Source organism: Oncorhynchus kisutch, linkage group LG25 (genome assembly GCF_002021735.2).
Source record: "Oncorhynchus kisutch isolate 150728-3 linkage group LG25, Okis_V2, whole genome shotgun sequence".
Classification (NCBI taxonomy): domain Eukaryota; kingdom Metazoa; phylum Chordata; class Actinopteri; order Salmoniformes; family Salmonidae; genus Oncorhynchus; species Oncorhynchus kisutch.
Genome location: NC_034198.2, coordinates 26,601,073 through 26,625,843, shown reverse-complemented (window position 1 = coordinate 26,625,843; position 24,771 = coordinate 26,601,073). Strand labels below are relative to the sequence as shown.

At 42.2% G+C, this 24,771-nt stretch overlaps 1 protein-coding gene across 2 annotated transcripts; it reads right to left on the bottom strand.

The window, feature by feature from the left end:
* Window positions 1-341: 341 nt before the first annotated feature.
* Window positions 342-17,003, bottom strand: LOC109870265 (tumor necrosis factor alpha-induced protein 3). 2 transcript variants are annotated; one of them, XM_020460694.2, is made up of 9 exons: window positions 16,557-17,003; window positions 15,061-15,402; window positions 7,286-7,476; window positions 5,160-5,301; window positions 4,720-4,890; window positions 4,332-4,512; window positions 3,204-4,093; window positions 2,689-2,906; window positions 342-2,521 (listed from the first exon to the last, which is right to left on the bottom strand). In XM_020460694.2, the coding sequence occupies exons 2-9, from the start codon at window positions 15,365-15,367 to the stop codon at window positions 2,225-2,227; spliced, it is 2,397 nt and encodes a 798-aa protein (XP_020316283.1). In that variant the 5' UTR covers window positions 15,368-15,402; window positions 16,557-17,003; the 3' UTR covers window positions 342-2,224. The 2 variants fall into 2 exon arrangements, with proteins under 2 accessions (XP_020316283.1, XP_020316282.1); XM_020460693.2 differs by lacking the exon at window positions 16,557-17,003 and adding an exon at window positions 16,072-16,438.
* Between the last annotated feature and the right edge of the window lie 7,768 nt (window positions 17,004-24,771).

Below are 24,771 nucleotides of genomic sequence, written 5' to 3'. Positions count from 1 at the left end.
TAGAAACGTAATGTGGATGGTTTAGCTAAAAACATGAGCAGGTCAATGTGGTAGTGTCCAGTTGCACTTTGGCACAGGCCCATATGTCTCCACTGGAAAACACACCACACATCAGTAATAGAATCACTCTAAAAACAGAAAACACAGAAGAATGTCATTTTTGAAAGCCAATCATTGAGCAATATCCAGTTACTCACATACGAAATGTAGAAATATGTTCTGTAGAGTTTGTTCATACGCAAGCACACACACACACACACACACACACTTTGTTGATACGCAAGCACACGCACACACACAAATACACACAGTGTTGAAATAAGCAACAAGACAATGTCAGGTTTTCTTAATAAAAATAATTCATTTCAGGACAACATATAAATAAGTATTGAAACGCACAATACAGATAATATTTGTTATGAATAAATACTTAACAAACAAAACAAAGCTTTTCATACAATACCCTATTATTGAAAGGTTACACAAAAATGTATCTCACAACTTTTGCATGTTTTGTTACAACTTTGCGTGTTTACGTCTAACATTGGAATGTCCCTATGCATGTCAAGGAAAGTACCATCCTAAATTCCGGAGCAGCTTATTAAGTATTGTGCAAGTAGTATGTGATGATCAGAGTTCCGACCCATAACCAAAGAGCATGTACTCCTTTGATGTCTCGTAATGAACTGACAACTAATTGCCCTTATATTATATTATGTTTATCATCTGATTAAAGACCAGATCTCTATCTAGGCTACCATAAATCTCATTTTTTAACAGACGTCAGATATGCATATTGAACAGACGTTCTTTTGTTTCATCGTTGCGTTGGTTAAGAGGTCACGAGAATGCTTTGTAGATGATGGCACGTTTTTTGGCAGGAACAAAAATGTCAGTTCAAATATATAGATATAAAAGAAGAAAAGGAATGTCAGTTTGCTTGCGCATATCACACAGGTGTGAGTACTGGAGTGAGGCATCGTGTGAGCAGAGCAGATTTCAGCAGAGCCCCTATGATGAAGAGGTACTCTACTGCAAGCCAGGTTCTACAGGTGGAGAGGTATTTTACTGCAGGCTGGGGCCTACCAGCTCATGGTAGCTAAGAGCACTGGCTGCCATGCCACAGCTACATGGTGTGAACCAAGCCAAGGGGGTGTGTTTCTCTTTCATTTTTTCCCCCACAGGTGTATTTGTTTACCTTCTCTTGGCCTCCCTCCTCTGACTGAGGTATTGAGCTCTAAGGGGATTTCTCCTGCACTTATGTTTTCTTTCCTTTCCTTTCAAACACACACTCCTTTCTTCACTGGCAATCCCCTTGGACGAGATCAACTGAACTCTGCTCTTATCTTTCTCTGTAAGTTAGTCATTAACTTGGAGTCTGTGTGAAGGTAATTGCCCAGCATTAACAGAGGCCACATATAGAACATACTGTAACGCGGTACAACTCTCAGGGCAAGCATTAACTTGTATTTCTACAGTACAGATACAAAAGTGGTCAACAGCAAACAAGAACACAACCACAAAAGGCAACAGCATCTGTACTGCCAGCAGACATCTATGCGGCGGTGGGAGAGGTTGAATATTATTGAGTTCTAACTACTGTTTTCTCTGTCATGTCACAGAACCTCCATGTTTGCTTTCTGTACAAGTAGCACCATACTTTTAAGGGTCCTGCCCACTCGCAAATGCTCAGAGACTGTACATTAGCTGTCTAGGTAGGTGCAGTTTTTGAGACTGTAACTACTCCTGTTTAACACCGAATTTTGACTAAACAAACTCATTTTGGCAGTGCATGATGGCTTTGGCACAGCTTTGCACTTGTCAGAACTTTGGTCAATGAGGTTCTTAAACAAAAGCTGTGGTTTATCACATTATTGTGTAGGTAGCTAGCTGCTTCATAGATAATTCCTTGGCCGTATTATTAAGCAGTTTACACATTGCGCTTTTTTCAAGATACAATCAGTAGTCCAGCATGATACAGTATGTACTTAGATACATACTGTACATATGTTGTCAGTTTTATGACACGTATACCTCACCTCTCGTCCTGTACACGTGAGATAATAATAATTGCACTAAGAGGTATTCTGCCGGCCATTTCTACTGCCCCCGCTCTTCATGAACACATTTTAAAATGGGCTTTTGGCTGTAAGGTCACTAGTTTCAGAGATGCATTGACTAGCATCGTGGCACGGCCATTTTAATCTTCCCCAAACCTTTGGGCTCACCCCCTGTAGATCTGCTTAAAGAGGTCACATTCATTACAGTAGCCTTGCTTCTCTTGGTTAGCATAGTGCTCACAGCCTAGGGTTTTACAGCGCTGCTTTGTCTTCTCTTTAGGTGCCCCTGCCCTCTCCCTGCGACTCTCTCTCTGCCCCCGCGTGTTTCGCGTGTGGCACTCTGGACACAGGTCTGTGCAGCCGGGGGAGATGTTACTGCAGCCACTCCGCCTACACGTTGCCTGGGTCTGGGTCTGGGTCTGCGTCTGTCTGGTTCTGTCTCTTTCTGGTTTAGCTGTTCGCTGCAGAGAGAGAGAAAAACAGAGGAACATTGTCACTTGTGGAAACAAATCATTCTATCTGATCTAAGACTTTTATTTACTCTCTGAAACATTGTATAAAATTATCTGCAATTCAAAATGTGGTGTACAGCCACTGGGCCCTGTGTGAGAGGGAGGGAGACACTCACCATGACCAGTGGAGGGGAGTGGGTGCCGGGAGCCCTGGTAGCAGCCTGGTTGAGCCTGGTGCTCTGCTCCTTTACGTAGCACTTGTTGCAGTAACCCTCCAGCATGACCTTGCCCATGGCCCCACAGTCCGGGCCCCGACAGCGCGAAGCATCCTGGAAACCTGCCTCTGACGCGTGACGACTCTGGATTGGAGCAGGGGGAGGATGAGGGGTCGCCACTGGGGGAGGTGAACACAGCAAAACCACACGTCAAACTCACATATGACCACACACAATATCAACTTATCTTGAGATTCCAGTAAATTTGCAGGTTTCCCAGTACTGTCTCGTGTAAACATTTTGTTTGTTTCATGTTGTCTCTAAGTATACTGATATAAGTAGATTAATAGTAGACATGACAACTGTGGGTTTGATGTGGCCTGATTCCCTTTGATGAAATCAAGGTTTTGCTGGGAAATGATTAGAATAGCATTTCTTGTTAAAATGACTATGAGCAAGCGGCTGATTAGACTTACGGTGGTTGGTCTGATAGTCCAGGTAACAGATGGTGCAGAATCCAAGATTCTGTTGAGTCCCGAAGAACTGGCATCCCGACCTCTTACAGGGCCGGCCAGACGTGTGGCCGTTGAGAGCCGAGGTGCCTGAGCGCTCAGAGTCCCTTGGCTGGGGCTGGGTCCATAACGACCCAGAGGAGGCCTCTATCCTGGCTGCTGCCGGTGGCTGGGGATCCTCGCCCCTCTCCGTAGCGGTCCTCTGGAGGCATGGGGGGCACAGTCCGTTAAATATCCTGAAGGCCTTCTGGTGGCACACGTTGCACCGCTCTGTCTCCTGCTCCCGTCCCGCGCCCCACTGGGGCCAGCCGAGGTGGGCAGGCAGGGGGAGGCCCGAGGGGCCATCAGCAGTGGGTGCATTCTGCCGGGTGTTGAAGCAGCGTTCACACAGACCATCGTGCTCCACGCTGAGGGTGAAAAGGCAGCCGGGTGTCTTGCACTTCATGGCGTGGGTCTCGCTGTACAGGCTGAGGCTGGGCGCCGTGGGTGGGGGAGGGACGGAACGTGGGCTGGATAACACTGCCCGGCAGCCACTACTACACTCTGGCTCACAAGCCTGACCACCGCCTTTCGTAGGAGCGGCCTCTATCCTCCCGTTAGGCTGGCCCTGGCGTTTCTCAAAGCACTCGTGGCAGTGTGGCTGGGTGTCCACGGAGACGTAGAAGGTGCATCGTGGTGTGGCACAGCGGATCTCGATAAGGGACAGCTGGGACACGGAGAAGGGGGGTGGTCTATGGGGCTGGGCGGCCCACAGTTGGTCCTTGTCTTCCTGCCAGCGCTTGTACTCGTGGTTGACCAACTGGAGGTAGTCCTCCATCAGGTTCATGTCCTCAGGCAGGTTCCCTTCATCCAACCTGGGAGGCAACATGGAACACACTCAGAACTATTGATAGCCTAATCACACACCTCTCGGCCAGGTCGTCATCTATTGACAATTGGTTCTCAACTGACCCACTCGATTAAATAAGGTAAATACAAATGAAGTACTATTATGCCACAAACATACTTTTAAAAACAGATTTGTAGTGCTTTTTAAACCGTGCTTTATATCCTGTTCTCTGTAGTTCCCCATGCCTCTAGTGTCCCACCCACCTGGCAGCGTTGATGATGCGTGTGGTGTCATAGCCCAGTCCAATGACAGGGATTTCAATCAGCATCAGATAGTCCTTCAGCAGCCTCTCCTTCTGCGTCTGCTCCTTCTCCATCAGGAAGTGCACCTTGAGCTCCTCGAAGCCCCCACGACCCGGGTTGATCAGCGGCACCGCTCGGATCTCTGGGGCACACAGTCATAATAATAATACATGAATAATACATAGATGTTAGGTATATACCACTTTTCTGGGACCCAATGACGCTGTACAACAAAAACAGCAGAATAAATTACTAAATTGAGTAGGATGCGGTATATAGGTCACATTCACCCTCATTCTACAAGCACTCCTCAACAGGGTAATCTATCAATGACGGTTACTGTACACACCCGGGCCACTGTCTTTGATGGTGATGAGGGGGGCAAAGTGCTGGGAGTCGTAGCCGAGCACTATGGGGTATTTGTAGCACTCCCCTGGAGGCCAGTGTAAAGGCAGGTAGATGCCCCCCACATTGAGGGGAGAGAAGGAGGAGCAGGATTTCATGCTACGTAGCACCTGGTCTGTAAGGATACAGCCATGAGTTAGACACTGGACACCATACTTGACTGATTGCTTCTACTGCAATAGCAGACAGACCTACAGAAAGAGGTACAGAAACTGTACACACCAGACCAGGGTCAAAAGAATTTGTCAAACACTTTCAAAAATGTGTGCTTGAGTTTGACCTGTACAATTGAACCAACAGAATAGAGACGGAGCATACTTGTACAATGTAAACAAAACTTCTGATGAACTGAATGATGAAAGGCTCCATTGAGAAAGGCTGTACCTGCGATGACGATGATGGGCCTGCGGAGGATGTTTGAGAGGACAAAGATGTGTATGTCTTCCAGGGAGTCAAACTGCAGCCCGTTGCTGCTGGATACAGGTGATGCCATCTTGATGATCTTCTCCCATTCCTCCTCCCAATTCTGAAAATACAAAACATTTTGAGATAGTATCATAATGTTCAAAGCAGCCTACAAACAGGTGATACTACTAACAGACCTGGGTGATACTACTAACAGACCTGGGTGATACTACTAACAGGTGATACTACTAACAGACCTGGGTGATACTACTAACAGGTGATACTACTAACAGACCTGGGTGATACTACTAACAGACCTGGGTGATACTACTAACAGACCTGGGTGATACTACTAACAAGTGATACTACTAACAGACCTGGGTGATACTACTAACAGGTGATACTACTAACAGACCTGGGTGATCCTACTAACAGGTGATACTACTAACAGACCTGGGTGATACTACTAACAGGTGATACTACTAACAGACCTGGGTGATACTACTAACAAGTGATACTACTAACAGACCTGGGTGATACTACTAACAAGTGATACTACTAACAGACCTGGGTGATACTACTAACAAGTGATACTACTAACAGACCTGGGTGATACTACTAACAGGTGATACTACTAACAGACCTGGGTGATACTACTAACAGGTGATACTACAAACAGACCTGGGTGATACTACTAACAAGTGATACTACTAACAGACCTGGGTGATACTACTAACAGGTGATACTACTAACAGACCTGGGTGATACTACTAACAGGTGATACTACTAACAGACCTGGGTGATACTACTAACAGACCTGGGTGATACTACTAACAGACCTGGGTGATACTACTAACAAGTGATACTACTAACAGACCTGGGTGATACTACTAACAGGTGATACTACTAACAGACCTGGGTGATCCTACTAACAGGTGATACTACTAACAGACCTGGGTGATACTACTAACAAGTGATACTACTAACAGACCTGGGTGATACTACTAACAGACCTGGGTGATACTACTAACAGACCTGGGTGATACTACTAACAGACCTGGGTGATACTACTAACAGACCTGGGTGATACTACTAACAGACCTGGGTGATACTACTAACAGGTGATACTACTAACAGACCTGGGTGATACTACTAACAGGTGATACTACTAACAGACCTGGGTGATACTACTAACAAGTGATACTACTAACAGACCTGGGTGATACTACTAACAGGTGATACTACTAACAGACCTGGGTGATACTACTAACAGACCTGGGTGATACTACTAACAAGTGATACTACTAACAGACCTGGGTGATACTACTAACAGGTGATACTACTAACAGACCTGGGTGATACTACTAACAGGTGATACTACTAACAGACCTGGGTGATACTACTAACAAGTGATACTACTAACAGACCTGGGTGATACTACTAACAGGTGATACTACTAACAGACCTGGGTGATACTACTAACAGACCTGGGTGATACTACTAACAGACCTGGGTGATACTACTAACAGACCTGGGTGATACTACTAACAAGTGATACTACTAACAGACCTGGGTGATCCTACTAACAGGTGATACTACTAACAGACCTGGGTGATACTACTAACAGGTGATACTACTAACAGACCTGGGTGATACTACTAACAGGTGATACTACTAACAGACTAGGGTGATACTACTAACAGGCGATACTACTAACAGACCTGGGTGATACTACTAACAAGTGATACTACTAACAGACCTGGGTGATACTACTAACAGGTGATACTACTAACAGACCTGGGTGATACTACTAACAGGTGATACTACTAACAGACCTGGGTGATACTACTAACAGGCGATACCACTAACAGACCGTGGTCAAATATATACAATACGTCAAACACTTTCAAATACTTGGGCTGCACTTGACATAGCTTGCCTGGTACAATGACACCAATGGAATAGGCCCAAAAGTGCAAACTCCAAACTAAATTAAGCACGCCTTACTATACTTTCCAAGTATCTGACATTATGCAATTATCATTGTGCACCCAGGTCTGCCATAGTAACACCATCCTAGCCGTAGCAGGGCCTCCGTTCCTCACCATGGTGCTGTAACGCAGGCCAGTCTGGGTGAACTCCTGAGACTGCAGCAGCTCAGTCTGGAAACGGGCTCTGAAGTTGCCCGTGTCTGTCTCCTTTAGCACGCTGAACAGGGCCTTCCTCAGGACCAGGTCTGTGTCCTGCACCCCCAGCATGTACTGAGAGGCAGCATGGAGAAGACAGTTCCCATCTCCTGCAACACATGAGAAATGGGAGTAGATATTACATACGGCACAGGATCCCCACTAGAACACATGTAAACAATAATAACATGACCTAGACTAGCATAAGGGGGATATCACATCCTTTATTAATAACAAGCCTGTGTCAACAAATATGTCGACTGACATTATTATGTTGACGCATTCAACTTTGTAGAACACGTACGGTAGATGTTAAGTTTATCTCCAGTCCTTTAATAGGAATCTGTGTTTATGTGAAATACAAAGTGCCCATCCTCACATCACCACAGGTAATACTGCAAGTCATTAACGGCAAAACTATCCATGACAGACAAAGACCCGTATCGCTTGGAGAAAATAGTCTAAAAGGAGAGGGGATTTCCAGACAAGCTCTCACAGTGATCTTTAGGCATCCATTATATCTGACCATCATTCATCACCTTACAGAGGAAATATAAAAAGGCCTGAGAAAGATTGATGTCAGACTCTATCAGCACTGTTAGTTTTTGTGGTGTACTTTTATTGCATTCCTTTTTTATCTTCTTTGAGAGACCAGAGAAAAACTTTGTGCAAGTACTGTGGGCTTTGACACATTAGCCTGGTCCCACACTTTATGTACAGAGGGGAGAACAAGTATTTGATACACTGCCGATTTTGCAGGTTTTCCTACTTACAAAGCATGTAGAGGTCTGTAATTGTTATCATAGGTACACTTCAACTGTGAGAGACCGAATCTACAACAAAAATCTAGAAAATCACATTGTATGATTTTTAAGTAATTAATTTGCATTTTATTGCATGACATAAGTATTTGATCACCTACCAACCAGTATGAATTCCGGCTCTCACAGACCTGTTTTTCTTTAAGAAGCCCTCCTGTTCTCCACTCATTACCTGTATAAAAGACACCTGTCCACACACTCAATCAAACAGACTTCAACCTCTCCACAATGGCCAAGTCAAGAGCTGTGTAAGGACATCAGGGATAAAATTGTAGACCTGCACAAGGCTGGGATGGGCTACAGGACAATAGGCAAGCAGCTTGGTGAGAAGGCAACAACTGTTGGCGCAATTATTAGAAAATGGAAGAAGTTCAAGATGACGGTCAATCACCCTCGGTCTGGGGCTCCATGCAAGATCTCACCTCGTGGGGCATCAATGATCATGAGGAAGGGGAGGGATCAGCCCAGAACTACACGGCAGGACCTGGTTAATGACCTGAAGAGAGCTGGGACCACAGTCTCAAAGAAAACCATTAGTAACACACTACACCGTCATGGATTAAGATCCTGCAGCGCACGCAAGGTCCCCCTGCTCAAGCCAGCGCATGTCCAGGCCCATCTGAAGTTTGAGAGAAGGTCATGTGGTCTGATGAGACAAAAATAGAGCTTTTTGGTCTAAACTACACTCGCCATGTGTTTGGAGGAAGAAGAAGGATGAGTACAACCCCAAGAACACCATCCCAACCGTGAAGCATGGAGGTGGAAACATCATTCTTTGGGGATGCTTTTCTGCAAAGGGGACAGGATGACTTCACCGTATTGAGGGGAGGACGGATGGGTCCATCTATCGCGAGATCTTGGCCAACAACCTCCTACCCTCAGTAAGAGCATTGAAGATGGGTCGTGCCTGGGTCTTCCAGCATGACAACGACCCGAAACACACAGTCAGGGCAACTAAGGAGTGGCTCCGTAAGAAGCGTCTCAAGGTCCTGGAGTGGCCTAGCCAGTCTCCAGACCTGAACCCAATAGAAAATCTTTGGAGGGAGCTGAAAGTCCATATTGCCCAGCGACAGTCCCGAAACCTGAAGGATCTGGAGAAGGTCTGTATGGAGGAGTGAGCCAAAATCCCTGCTGCAGTGTGTGCAAACCTGGTCAAGAACTACAGGAAACTGTAATTGCAAACAAAGGTTTCTGTACCAAATATTAAGTTCTGCTTTTCTGATGTATCAAATACTTATGTCATGCAATAAAATGCAACTGAATTACTTAAAAATCATACAATATGATTTTCTGGAGTTTTGTTTTAGATTCCGTCTCTCACAGTTGAAGTGCACCAATGATAAAAATTACAGACCTCTACATGCTTTGTAATTATGAAAACCTGCAAAATCAGCAGTGTATCAAATACTTGTTCTCCCCACTCTATCAGTCTTCTATTGTTGTCATCACGCCATACAACATGGCTAAAACAGACTGGACCACTAGGCCTAAGACACATACAGAATTGGTTTAAACTCTAACTGTATTTTAATTAGACAGTTGTATGGTCCATTGGCACGTTAACACTGAAATAACCTAAACTAAATAAGAGAATGAAAGAACAGCCTTCAGTGATGACTGGAGAGGGTGACAGACAGGGGCTGAATGAGTAAATCAGGTAAATTACGAGTTGCGTATGCAGGTTTTAATCCAAGTTTAAGAAATCAATGGTAAACTGTAAGGAGAAAATGTTGACTCTTATTGTAGGGCGGCGGGTCTTTTTGTCATTGTGAAACATCAGTGAGTACGGGGAGCCTAGCTCGTCTGAAATACCCTGCTGCCTGCCACACTAAAGAGAGGAATTTCCCTGAGTGTGGTTCTCTGTGACTAAGTGCCGTGAGGCTGCCATTCGACTCTTTCTTGCCTTGTCTGCTGCTCCATAGACATCAGACTCTGGACTTTCCAGAGGGGCGGAGCTTGGCTCGGCTGGAACGCTTTCTCTTTACGAGCTTCGCCGACGACCAGTAGAGGTCTCATTTTCGCGTGGGATGATATATTTTTATATTTACACACCCATATTTCTCTACTTAAAAAAGGAAGTTCTGAGTACTGACATGGGACACCTTCTGCCTTCCTCTTTTTTCTCTTCCACCAGGCTGAAGAACCAGTCTGGGCCTGTAGAGGTGGACACTGTGTTGCACCACTGTTTGTATCTATGTACTACTATATGTGCACTGCTATATATGTATTACTATGTGCACCACTATGTAATATGTACACCACTATTATACCTATGTAATATCTGCACCCCAGTCTGTAGATACCTGCTGCCAATAGAGGCAGGACATGAGCCTAGTAGGGATACAAGGGAAAGGGGCCTAAAATGTTTTTTCTCTTTCTATCCTTTAAATAATTTGATGTATGAGGAGAAAGCTTTCCGTCAGTAAAGGGAACATTCTACCCGAGCAACAACAAACCTCCGAACACAGAACAGGAAATCTTGATTATGTTCCATCTTAAGGTTGAATCATACTGGACAAAAACCTATTTCTGGTAAAAACACACTATGCTTGTTGTGTTGTCAGAATCTTCATATGTAGACGTAAAACCTATACCTGGGGTGTATTCAGTGATTTGAAAAGATTTGACATGTTGCAGATAGAAATGGAATGAGATCTGACACAATTGCCTATTTTAAATGATAAATGGCAAATGTATATGTACTTCTACATAATACATTTCTATCTGAACTTTCTGTAATGTTGCACTCTGCCGAACACTGTGAACAGACCCCTACAGTTGTATATTAATCAGACAATAAAAAATAAAATAACCTGGGCAACCCAGGTGACCCTGCCTTTGAATGTCTGCCTTCAGACTATAAAATCTTGTTGGTAAATGGGCAATTCCCTGGGAAAGTCAACCTGAGCATGCACAATAAAGTTAGTAATTTGCAAACGAAACCACTTTCATAATTATCCAAGGTATAAATGTTGGAGTGCAAGCTTTATTTAACCAGTTGAATTTGGGCCAATACATAGTAGGAGAGCTTGTTTTCCCACTCACAGCTGTCCACTAGTGTTTGTTACAAGGTTGAGATGTTAATGAAATAATACAGGCCTAATGGAATGTCTTCAGTTGTATTTGCTTATCTTACAGTCTTGTGAAGATGGGGGGGGGGGGGGGGGGGGGCAATGTAACATCTACGCCCCTTACATCGGATCGTCTTGAAACTTTCTCTGCAACGTTAACTTTCATCAAGTTGTTTATATATGAGTATCCTTTTTCAGCGTTATGATAGTCGTAACTTCCATAACGGTTGTGGATGTGATGGATATAGATTGATCATATCTTACCTTCAAAAGCATGTGCATTCACACATTTTGTGTGCTTGTTCTGGGATGTATTCTTAGACTTTTACAGAAGTAATATTGATATATTGAATATTATGTGATATAATTTCCCATACATGGAAGTAGTTTTTTAAAGATAGAAAGATGAAAAGAATGTTCATCCACAATCTGTGATTAGTCCTGGAGTGTTATTCAAATGAAACCCCTCAAAATATGCTGACTTCATTCAGGGTCCAGTAAAATGGATTGGTGTTATATGCACATCTACAGTATTTTACCTCATTTGCATAATGTTATATCATATTTCCAATACGGTGTAATACAAGAAAAATGACATATTTGTGTCTACATTCAGTTGGTAAAGGTTCATTTTGAAATACACTACAGTTCAAAAGTTTGGGGTCACTTAGAAATGTCCTTGTTTTTGAAAGAAAAGCAAATTTTTTGACCATTAAAATAACATAAAATTAATCAGAAATACAGTGTAGACATTGTTAATGTTGTAAATTACTATTGTAGCTGGAAACGGCAGATTTTTTATTGAATATCTACATAGGCGTACATAGGCCCATTATCAGCAACCATCACTCCTGTGTTCCAATTGCACGTTGTGTTAGCTAATCCAAGTTTATAATTTTAAAAGGCTAACTGATCATTAGAAAACCCAGACTCAAAATGGCCAGAAACAAAGATCTTTCTTCTGAAACTCGTCAGTCTATTCTTGTTCTGAGTAATGAAGGCTCTTGTACAATGCTGTGTAGTACTCCCTTCACAGAACTGCGTAAACTGGCTCTAACCAGAATAGAAAGAGGAGTGGGAGGCCCCGGTGCACAACTGAGCAAGATGATAAGTACATTAGAGCGTCTAGTTTGAGAAACAGACACCTCACAAGTCCTCAACTGGCAGCTTCATTAAATAGCACCCGCAAAACACAAGTCTCAACGTCAACAGTGAAGAGGCAACTCCGGGATGTAGGCCTTCTAGGCAGAGTTGCAAAGAAAAAGCCATATCTCAGATTGGCCAATAAAAAGACAAGATTAAGATGGGCAAAAGAACACAGACACTGGACAGAGGAACTCTGCCTAGAAGGCCAGCATCTCGGAGTCGCCTCTTCACTGTTGACACTCTAATGTACTTGTCCTCTTGGTCAGTTGTGCACCGAGCCTCCCACTCCTCTTTCTATTCTTGTTAGAGACAGTTTGCGCTGTTCTGTGAAGGGAGTAGTACACAGCGTTGTATGAGATCTTCAGTTTCTTGACAATTTCTTGCATAACCTTCATTTCTCAGAACAAGAATAGACTGACAAGTTTCAGAAGAAAGATCTTTGTTTCTGGCCATTTTGAGCCTGTAATCGAACCCACAAAATCTGATGCTGCAGATACTCAACTAGTCTAAAGAAGGCCAGTTTAAAATGCTTCATTAAATCATAAAAAAACATTTTTAGCTATGCTAACATAATTGCAAAAGGGTTTTCTAATGATCAGTTAGCCTTTTAAAATGCTAAACTTGGAATTGGCTAACACAATATGCCATTGGAACACAGGAGTGATGGTTGCTGATAATGGGCCTCTGTACGCCTATGTAGATATTCCATTAAAAATCTGCCGTTTCCAGCTACAATAGTCATTTACAACATTAACAATGTCTACACTGTATTTCTGATCAATGTGATGTTATTTTAAATGGACAAAAAAAAAGCTTTTCTTTCAAAAACAAGGACATTTCTAAGTGACCCCAAACTTTTGAACGGTAGTGTACATAAAGGAAAACAATGACCCTGATAGGATGTGGGGTATGGCCTTAGCCTATACAGTATATTATCAAGGCTACCTGTAATCCTAAGCTACTATGCTTTTTGCTGACATGGCTATCCATGTTTCAACCTAAGACTTACAAACTCACAGACTTTTGCTAATATGTTCAATCTTCCCAAAAAGCTTGTCCATTTCATGTAACATCCATAATGCCTCTTACTTGCTTCATTTCTTTACCATGCCAATATTTAGATTTCGCTTTTTGGGATATACACTCACCCTAAGGGTTACTATAGATGCACACATCAACATTTTCATTTATATTTTGTTTGGCCATTCTGTGACACATTAAAGTTGTGATTTTGCCTAAAACCAGTATGTGGTATTCTCAGTATTCTCATTTAGAATACTGTGAATTTTTTGTCAGCAACAGAATGACCATCCATTATTTGGCAACAGTGGGAATCCACTGGCTCACAATGTCCTGCTTTGTCTCTCATGTCCTGCTCTGCTTCTCCTGTCCTGTTCTTATTCACCGGTCACCTGACACAATAGATTAATTCCAGTGAGTCAGCAGCCAGCCAGCAACAGACAGGGTGGTCCTCCTCAGTCTGAAAGTCCTCTGCTGAAAGTCATGGCTGCTGTGTCATTCAGAGGAGAGGCTACTGTATACGCTGATTTCCCAAATCAAGGCCTAGCTGGGCCCTCCAGAAACTTCTATGAGAAAATGCTATCCTTTCGTAAGGAAGGAAATATGTATCATGTTAAAGGGTGTTTCTGAATTGGATTTCCAGGAAGACAAACTTTTGTTATCACTATCATTTTACTGGAAATACTGTAGTTTCAACATGTAGGGAAAAGCCAATAGCCTATGATTCATGTTTCATGTACTGTTACTTTGTTATGACAGCATTAAATTACCAAAAGTTCAAGATGGCTATTCCACAGGTGATAAGATATGTACCCTCAATAAGACAACACAAAAACAAGCCTAATAACCTGGTTATATCTCCTCCTGACAATAACATTCCATATTTGCAATGATTCAATTAAATTACAGGATTGACATGGTAACTCACCCACGTGTGAGTCAAGACAGGTGGGTGTGTTTGCTGTATGATTTGTGAATAAAGGTCCAACTCACTTAGCTACTTATTGAGAGAAGGGGTATACCCAAACCTCCACTGCAAGGTATGAATCTAACCAGACGGAAACTGAGCACTACAGAGTTTGAATGCGTCAACAGAATAAATTCAGTCAACATGGTCTTTAGAAAAAAGAAAATGGTGGGGAAATTATCACTATGACACCATAGAATTTCTGCTTTGGGATCTCCCACATAATTACCCTAGACGTCAGGATTTAGATACGCTGAACAAATCCTGTACTGTAAATCTTCAGAGTCATGTTACGTACCAGTCAAATCAAGAGCTGCTAATGGTCATTCTAAAAGATAATCAATCTCACCATTGTCATTTACCATAATGTCTGAGTACCCGTGTTTCCCCTATATTGATTTAGCAGCGTTGGCCCAGCGCTTTTAAATGGATATTTGTTGGCTCAATGACTGGAAGTCTATGTTAACAGCTAGCATGTCATTGTGCTAACGCTAGTAGCAATGCACCCCACTCCCCCAAGTTACCCTGCCACTGCTGCTGAAAGAACTCATAGGGGAAACAGTATGAGTAACTCTTACTCTTCAGTGTCAAGGTCTTTCAAACTCCTTTGACAAATACCATCTCCCCTACTACCAGCAAGAGGAACAGAAACCCAAACTAATACATTACCATTGGTTCTCAATGGCACCATCTTCTTGACCTCGCGGCACCAGTTGAGCTTCTTCTCCTGCTCTAGGGAGCTCTGCATGGCCCTGTCCAAGATGGCTGCCTGGATGACCTGTTGGAAGGCCTGGGGGAACTGGCTCATGCGGATCATCTCCAGGGTGTAGCGGTGCATTCCCCGCAGGTGGTGCATCAGGCCTCCGCTGGCCGCTGGCTTCACCACATCGTTAGGCACCCGCTCCCGGATCTTGACCGCTTTCAGCAGGTTACTCACAAAGAGGAACTTGGGCAGGAAATTCTGTCCCTGGGACATGGTGTTCACCAGATGTAATGTGTACAAACGCAGAACTGAAGAGGAGAAAAATAAAAAGTTGTTGGTTGGTTTCATTGGCAGCACGTGGTTCTGATCACTGGACTATATGGGCCACTTCTAATACTAGACAATTTGTGGGTAATGAATAAAGACAAACAAGAGGGCTTTTGTGTTCTTTTCCAAGTTAGAATTTCCCCCACAGCCTCTGCCGCCCCAATGGGATTGAGGCACATGACAGACGCCTTCTACAAACTGATGGTGATTTCCAGACCCAAAGCGCTGGGCAGTGGCTAGTAGAAATCATAAGGCCCACTCACACCCACCATCACAGAAAAGTCGTTAATACTGACAATGATGCATAAGAACTGCACAGGATGGAACTATTAAAAACCCTTACAGTTCTTTTCAGTATTCAAGATGGAGGACCATTGAAACAGGAACTTGAAAGTAATGTGTTTTAACATCAAGAATAACACATTGCTCATCAATCATAAGTCATCTCCCATCTGTAGAACAGTCTGTCAGATATCTGTACCCATTTCATATATGACAATAAGCTGTTAAAACCTTATGGAAAGGTACCTACCTACAATGTGAAATATACTGTAACTGTATATTATGGGCACCATATAGATTATTTAGAACAAAACAATTCAAGCAACAAAGCAATTCAAGCATCCATCATCAATTACGGTATAGATTACCTTGAAGGCGCATAATGTCATTGTAGGAGAACCTCTAAATATCCATGTAATAAGGAGACTGTCGCTCTTTCGATATTGGCAGACATTGAAGCGTTGGCACAATGGTGAGCGCTGCGGTTTACACAAAACACAATAACAGGAGTCTGCTGACGTCCGGATTACGTAATTCCTCTGACAGCAACGGTTGAAACATTGTAACATTGCATCGCGAGTATTGTCAAAAACATAGTTACAATGTAACATTAATTATTTAATCCACTGGGTAATGTTTTTTTAATTGCTTGAGGGTGACGTCTTCGTAAACAATGGCTGTCAGAACCATGGCGCCCATGCCAACGCGCATACCTCTGTCTGTGTCCCCAGAAACTCAATGCTACGACCAAGGCCTCTCAATGTTAGTCAATAGTAGATATATTTCAAATGCTTAAATGAAAGTGAGTTACAATCCTTGGTAAAGAAATATATAGAATATGAATTAATATTACCTGTGCAATATGTCGGTACAAAGACTACCAACAAAGCCTAAGGATGCTCCGGGTAGTCCTCTGCCACTTCAATCAGGTTAACCGCAGCAGTCCACACAACGCCATTCAGCTTTCTGCACAATCAATTCTATTTTGGTTGATTCACTGTATAGACCGTCAAAGCATAGATCACGTCCCCCAACTTAATTTAGTTAATGTAGACAGAGAAAAAAAAACTGACTAAAGGGGATTTCCAGTGTTAGGGACTTTCCACATATCTCTGTCACAACCTTCAGACGTAGTTACATCTCACACACAATAGGTGGTGTCTGAGCGAAACGCCATTAGGCTACGTTCTCCGGGTTGTGTTGGTGACGAATAGCGTACTGAAACGCCTGGTCCCACCTACCGTGCACAGACGAGCGTAGTGAGCACAAAGAGGGAGCGTCATTTTCTGACCCTTGTGAGACAGACAGCCAGCCCTAGAATAAATAATTACATTGAAATGAGAGAAGTCCTGAATCTGACCTAAACACTGAATTAGATACATGCATAAAATGTAGGCTTTACTACATACGCTAGTCGTATTATGGGAGAAATGTATTTATCCAATCTATTTTTACCTTTAGTTAACTAGGCAAGTCAGTTAAAAACAAATTCTTATTTTCAATGACGGCCTAGGAATAGTGGGTTAACTGCCTTGTTCAAGGGGAGAAAGAGATGCTTACCTTGTCGGCTAAGGGATTCGATATTTCAACCTTTCGGTTACTAATCCAACGCTCTAACCACTAGGCTACCTGCCGCCCCAAAATGCATTGCCATGAATATAATATAATGCAATATAATATAATTGATACTTCATTGTCCAATTTGTTAGAATGGCTGCTGGTCTGCCTCTCTATCCTCTCAACAGTGTAGGTAGGCTACACATACTGTACTCAAGGATTTGCAAACACATTTACATGGAGATATCTGATTAATCTCAAATAATTATTCTAGGGTGAGGGGTTTACACACAATTAATTTGAGTTTATTAACAAATGTAATGCATATAAAAGGATATGTGTAATTACACATAACCTCATGTCTACTCTATATAGACAATTATTTGCACCAGTCTTCATAACCAACCCTCAGCTACACAGAGCCTCATACTTTAACTGCATTGTAAATAAGAGTGTTTAGGTGCTCCCCCTCTGGTGTAATGCAGTCTGATGAAGGTATGTTGCAGCAACTGTAGAGGAAGTCAGGAAAGAATTTACCTGGTCCTCTACCAGATAGCAAATGTGCAGTGTAGAACTACATCTATACGAATTGCAATGGCATTATTGCTAATGAAATCCATGGTCCAAAAGCATGACAGACAGCTCGATCAATTAAACTGCAACAATTTGATTTCGTACGGTATAAAGTACAATACTAAAGTTAAACTTGAGTCATTACTAGCGCTGCGTCACTATAGTCAAAGAGGAAGTGGCGAAGAGAGAGGTTTTACTCCGCCCTAAATCGTCTACGAAAATAAGCCCACTAAGTGGAATTTTTTTTTGTGTGTGGTGTCGTATTTGGTCAACAAAAAATATAATTGCTAATTTGCTACGTGAGGCTTATTTGATCGAATAGACGTTTCGTAATAGTTAGGTTGTTACAAATGCACTGATATAAGTGGGAATAAACGATTTATGGGAGTTGTGCCTGTTGTCATAGAGATAGATAGAGGACTCATCGTGAATATAACCCGCTTTAGCATGGACATTGCTATTTAGGGCTTCCACCATTTTAAAGTAGTCAACTGGGTGGGTATTCCTATGAGTTGGGCGCAATCAGCCAATAAAGAAGAAGAAAATGGACTACTTTAAAATGGAGAAAGCCTAAATGGTGCTGCTCATGCTGTCACAGACGCTATAGTGGCACAGATACAAAGAGGAGTCCTCCCTCTCTATGGCCTGTTGTTCACACCCGTATCTGCCCTCTCATTGGCTAGAATGGTCCCACCTGATCTTGCCTCCTCCCGCCTGCCTTCCGTCTTGGAGGACATGTATTTCCATTGTTAGAGCGGTCACTTGACTATCTTTTCAATATAATATACAATCTTTGCTATAGTCTAGCTAGCCTAAAGCTAATGCTTGGTGATATCAATCCTAAGCAGCAGTGACATCTATTGGATATAGTTGTAAAAGGTCATTTTTGGGAAATATGCAAAAAGTAACACAAGGGGGCAGACATGTTACGTGGTGAGAATGTCACAGAATAAAAGGTGGCCTATCATCCAAATTGACATGCACAAAGCAGATGCTCCATATTTTGCAATGGTTTAAATACTCCATGAAAGTACAAAACACAGATGGTACCAAAATATCTTACTCAAAAACAGTTCTCAACAGCATGAACTAGAATTGGGTGCATAGGCATGTCTTGAATTTCAATATTGATTGGTTCCCTCACCATCAAGTGGTTGCATTCACTCCACATGTAGCTGTTTAATAACTACAATCTTGTCGTTAAGGTTGGTTACTGCAGTGTATTAATCCATGGCTTATTCATACCAAGACAAAGATGAGAGAATCTTGATTGATACACTGTATACAATGAGGGTTTGGTCCATATAGAACAAGAATTCTAATTGTATGGTTTGGTCAATGGGCCGTCAATGTGGAGATAGGGTGCACACAAACAATATAAAAGTTTGTTCTTGCTTAGTATTTTACAGTTATTGAATTCAGTATTTAGCCAACCGCAACATTTTATCTGCTGCCTTTCTAAAGGGAGGCTGGTGGTCAATGGACTTTACCAATGAGAAATGGAACCACAGTCATACACAGCAAATGCTTTACTGTATTCGATCACTGCCCTACAGTGCCTTCAGAAAGTATTCTCACCCCTTGACTTTTTACACATTTTGTTGTGTTGCAGCCTGAATTTAAAATTCAGTTTAGATTTTTTTGTCACTGGCCTACACAGATTACCCCATAACGTCAAAGTGGAATTATGTTTTTCAACATTTTTACAAATGACAAAAAAATGACAAGCTGAAATGACTTGAGTCTGTAAGTATTCAACCCATTTGTTGTGGGAAGCCTAAATATGTGATTAACAAGTCACATAATATGTTGCATGGACTCACTGTGTGCAATAATAGTGTTTAACATTATTTTTTAATGACTACCTCTTTTCTGCACCCCACACGTACAATTATCTGTGAGATTCCTCAGTCCAGCAGTGAATTTCAAATACAGATTCAACCACAAAGACCAGGAAGGTTTTCCAATGTCCCGCAAAGAAGTTCACCTATTGGTTAAAAAAAAGCAGACATTGATTATCCCTTTGAGCATAGTAAAGTTAATAATTACACTTTGGATGGTTTATCAATACACCCAGTTACTACAAAGATACAGGCATCCTTCCTAACTCAGTTGCCGGAAAGGAAGGGAAATGCTCAGGGATTTCACAATGAGGCCAATGGTGACTAAAACAGTTACAGAGTTTAATGGCAGTGATAGGAGAAAACTGAGTATGGATATAGAACGTTGTAGTTACTCCCCAATACTAACATAATTGACAGAGTGAAAAGAAGGAATCCTGTACAGAAAAGTAATACTGAAGTAATACTGCAAAAAATGTGACAAAGCAGTTAACTTATTGTCCTGAATACAAAGTGTTATGTTTGGGACAAATCCAATACAGCACTTATTGAGTACCACTCAATATTTTAAAGCATAGTGGTGGCTGCATCATGTTATGGGTATGCTTGTAATCATTAAGGAGTTTTTCAGGATAAAAAATAAACTTAATGGAGCCACAGGCAAAATCCTAAAGGAAAACCTGGGTCCGTCTGCTTTCCACCAGACACTAGGAGATGAATTCACCTTTCAGCAGGACAATAACCTAAAACACAAGGCCAAATCTACACGGGAGTTGCTTACCAAGAATACAGTGAACGTTCCTGAGTGGCCAAGTTACAGTTTTGACATAAATCGGCTTGAAATCTATGGCAAGACTTGAAAATGGTTGTCGAGCAATGATTAACAACCAATTTTACAGAGCTTGAAGAATTTAAAAAATAATATTTGGGCAAATGTTGTACAATCCAGGTGTGTAAAGCCCTTAGAGACTTACCCAGAAGGATTTACAGCTGTAATCGCTGCCAAAGGTGATTCTAACATGTATTGACTCAGGGGTGTGAATACTTATGTAAATGAAATATTTCTGTATTTCATTTTCAATAAATATGCAAACATTTCTAAAAACATGTTTTCTCTTTGTCATTATGGGGAATTGTATGTAGATGGATGAGAAAACAATATATTTAGTCCATTTTGAATTCAGGTTGTAACGCAACAAAATGTGGAATAAGTCAAGGGGTATGAATACTTTCTGACGACACTCTATAGTGAACAGGACCAAAGTGACACTCATGGAACTATATTATGGTATACAGGGGTCCCAGTGTTTCAGAACTTCATGAAACAAATTGAAAGTACCTTTCATCTACTGTAAGCAATGGGAAGAAAAAAGTTTGAATCATAAACATAAACCGAATGGCTGGGTGTGCTGTTAAGATCACATAACTTGACATTTTGAGTTTTAAAGTACAGTAAATGCATCTCGCACACACAAATAACATAATAATACAATTATATTTATGAACATTCTACAGCCTTTTGTATATTCTTGCCTGTCCTTTATCATGTGGTGTAGCACCTGCTAAACTGACAGTAGTATTTGCATGATAAAACATATACTGTAAGTTGTGTGATGTACTGATTGCCTGTTGAACCTGCACCTGAGGGGTTAGAACCAAACTGCCAAGCATGGGAAATTACAGGGCAAATCACTGCCATACCATTGGCCCCAGTGCCATCTTGAGTCCAAAAGGAGGTGGGCAGATTGGTCCCTCACTTTTCACAAAGACGCAAAGGCGTGCTCTTTATGAAAGCTGGGGAAGTCTATAAAAATCAGCCTCTGATCTCCTCACCGGCAGTTTACCACTAAAACATTTTTATAATCAGCCTTTATTGTTCATTCCCTCCTTGTGGGAGATGCGCCCATGTTCATTTTTTAAAAGGGCAAATCAACCATAATTCAGTTTATAAACTGCTGCGGCGGGTGAGAATGCCTGGATGAATATTCATTAGCCTCCCTCAAGCTGCCACGCACTGTGATTCATTAGGCATATGTAAATATCACTCACTTTAATTGCCCCTAAACTGACTCAACATAATGTTGTCATTAGCAAATTATTACTTATTTGTGATACTAATGGTACAGTATGCTGTGCATGTTAAAAAAACCACATATATGATTGCAATTATAATCCCCTTTTTCAGGGCAGTTTGTTGTCCCATTGTCAGGGTGTTGAGGAGTCTGGTGTATTATGGACAGAGTTGGGGTGATGGTAATGAGTGAGTTAGGGAGGTGGGAGCTCTCGTCTGCTCTGTTGATGTGCCAACAATTAAACAAACTGGCACTTTGATGGGTTTAGGACACCGGTGATTTTCCTCTCCCTCCCTGCCCTCCCCTGACTTCCTCTCCCTGCCTTCCCCTCACACACGGAAGCAGCGCTCCTTCACCATCTCATCTATCCCTCTCCTTTGCAGTGATTACCAGGATTAGTATGGCTGACTGGCATTAGTAGAGAGGTGCTGTAGAGGTGAGGCTGGGGCAGCACACTGCATGGCTTGTGACTGTGGTGTAGCCTGCCTCTCACAACCTTCTCCATTTGCTGCAAACACAATATTTTGCTACTTTTACGTCTTTCACAAGCGCATCAAGACTGCACGTCTTGTAAACCATCTTTCGTTTCCTCCACTTTTTCATCAATAATTATCTATTTTTTGTTCTCTTCTTTAAAAGTGGAATTTTGAGAAAAATATAAACACAAACAAATCTTAACTGATAATAGATTCTGTGCCCTATTTATTTTCTTAATTCCCCCTATTAGAATAACATATACATGTTTATTTCAGGTGTTGATAAATGCTTCTAATGTTTTCAAAACATTTGTGTTTCATATTTTACTTAAAAATATCAACAGTGCCTCAATACATTGCCACATGTTGCTACATTAGCATATAATTACATTACATTTTTTAAATCAAAGAATGTCCGCATATTTCATTTTATAAATGTGGCTTATTAGATCAGAATTTGTGAATTCAGTTAACTGATTTACAAATATGAACAACTTTAACTTCAATTTCAGTCTTTATCTTGTAGATTCTGTAGATTATGCCCATTCCAATTCATCATTCTCAAAATTCTATCGCTACAGAAAGAACAATTTCCTTCACCTAAATTTGGAACCAATTGGTGTTTCCTTTGTCAATATACTTACTGTTATAAACTAAATTATCCTCACCTATTTATTTGGTCAGTCATCAACAGACAAATTCTGCTTTAGTAACTAGGGATTTAATGATAATGAGAGTATTCATGATTAGTTGTTTTTGTTGTTGTTATAAAGACTGGTCTGAAAATGAGACTGTTTAGTAATCCAGGCATGTATCACAAGTTCATGGTGACAAAACCGTGTTTGACCCTAACAGATCCTTAACCTGAAACTGGTCCAGGTTCTTGTAATTCAGTTGGGAATATATTCAGGGGGAAATCATGGAAATGTATTTGATGAGGGTGATGCCACATAAAACATTTTTAACTTCCACTACCAACACTAATACTCCCTCCTACCCCTGTAACCAACTCCCTCAAATCCCTAACTCTGGGCATCACAAACATGCACATTTTTTACAACCCAGCAATTAAGCTGTTTGGAGTTTTTTATGGGGCCAGTTGCACTCGGCACAACAACCATGACAAAGCGGGGGAACAAAAAAAAGAAGAGGGAAAGTAAGAAAGGGGAGAGGGAAATGGAGAAAAGGGAGAGGGAAATGGAGAAAAGGGAGAGGGAAATGGAGAAAAGGGTAGAAAAGGGAGAACGAGGAGAAAGGAGAGATGGAAAAGGAGAAAGGGGAGAGGGAAACGGAGAACGGAGAGAGAAAGGGAGAATGGGGAGAGGGAAAGGGAGACAGGGGAGAGGGAAACGGAGAACAGGGAGAGGGAAGGGAGAATGGGGAGAGGGAAAGGGAGAAAGGGGACAAAAGGGAGAAAGGGGAGAAAGGGATAAAGGGGAGAGGGAAAGGGGAGAAAGGGGAGAGCGAAAAGTGAGAAATGGGAGAGGGTAAGGGAGAAATGGGAGAGGGAAAGAGAGAAAGGGGAGAAAGGGGAGAGGGAAAGAAGAGAGGGTAAGGGGAGAGAGGGAAAGAGGAGAGGGTAAGGGGAGAGATGGAAAGGGGAGAAAGGGGAGAGGGAAAGAAGAGAGGGTAAGGGGAGAGAGGGAAAGAGGAGAAAGGGGAGAGGGTAAGGGAGAAATGGGAGAGGGTAAGGGAGAAAGGGGAGAGGGTAAGGGAGAAAAGCTAATAAAGTAATGTGATTGATGATCCTCTTTTCCCAAAGGGTCCAACACCATGTAAATTGGCCCAGACAATGCATTATGGATAAGGCAGTTGAGCTTATAGCTTGTTAATGTGTCCCTCCCTCCTAACCCACACACAGCATCCTTCCCTCCCCACTAGCCTCTCTGCTTCTGTGCCGGCGATGACATGGTCACCTCATTGTCAGGGCATGCGGATCTTTAGGTGCAGATGGAGAGTGGCGTCTCTGCTGCAATCTGCCAGACATTGCTGCAGTGCGGGGGTGAGTGTGTCTGAGAGAGGGAGATGCTGAGGCAGAGTGGAGACTTGCCCAAAGACAAGCAGTCAGCAGAGGACAGGGCTGTGGCCATGTCCCATCGTTCCTCTGATGACCCAGTGTGGTCCACACAGCTAGGCGTCCTGTCCAGGGAGACAAACGTCAGGCCATCTGTTGAAAGTTGGAGAGGAAAGCGCTTACTTTGTAAGCCTAATACTGGGATTAGATTGAGGATGATTGGCCGAACTAGGGGGTTCCATGACCATGAGTGGTGCCCTGATCATTATACTGTTTACTGTGTCATCCCATTCATTTGGTATTTCATGGTTATGGTGAGGGTTAGGGTAAGAATAGATGTCCCTGGATCAGTGCATCCATACTCGCTCCACAGGTCAAATCCAAAGTTTTACGAAATACATGCAGCATGTGCAGGGATGATATTCTGCATGCAGTCAATGGCGTAATAAAAAGTGAAACCTATCTAACAAATGTGTCACTGTTTAATTGATTTATTGTTGAAATATTAAAGTAATTTAGTATTTTACAAAGTACA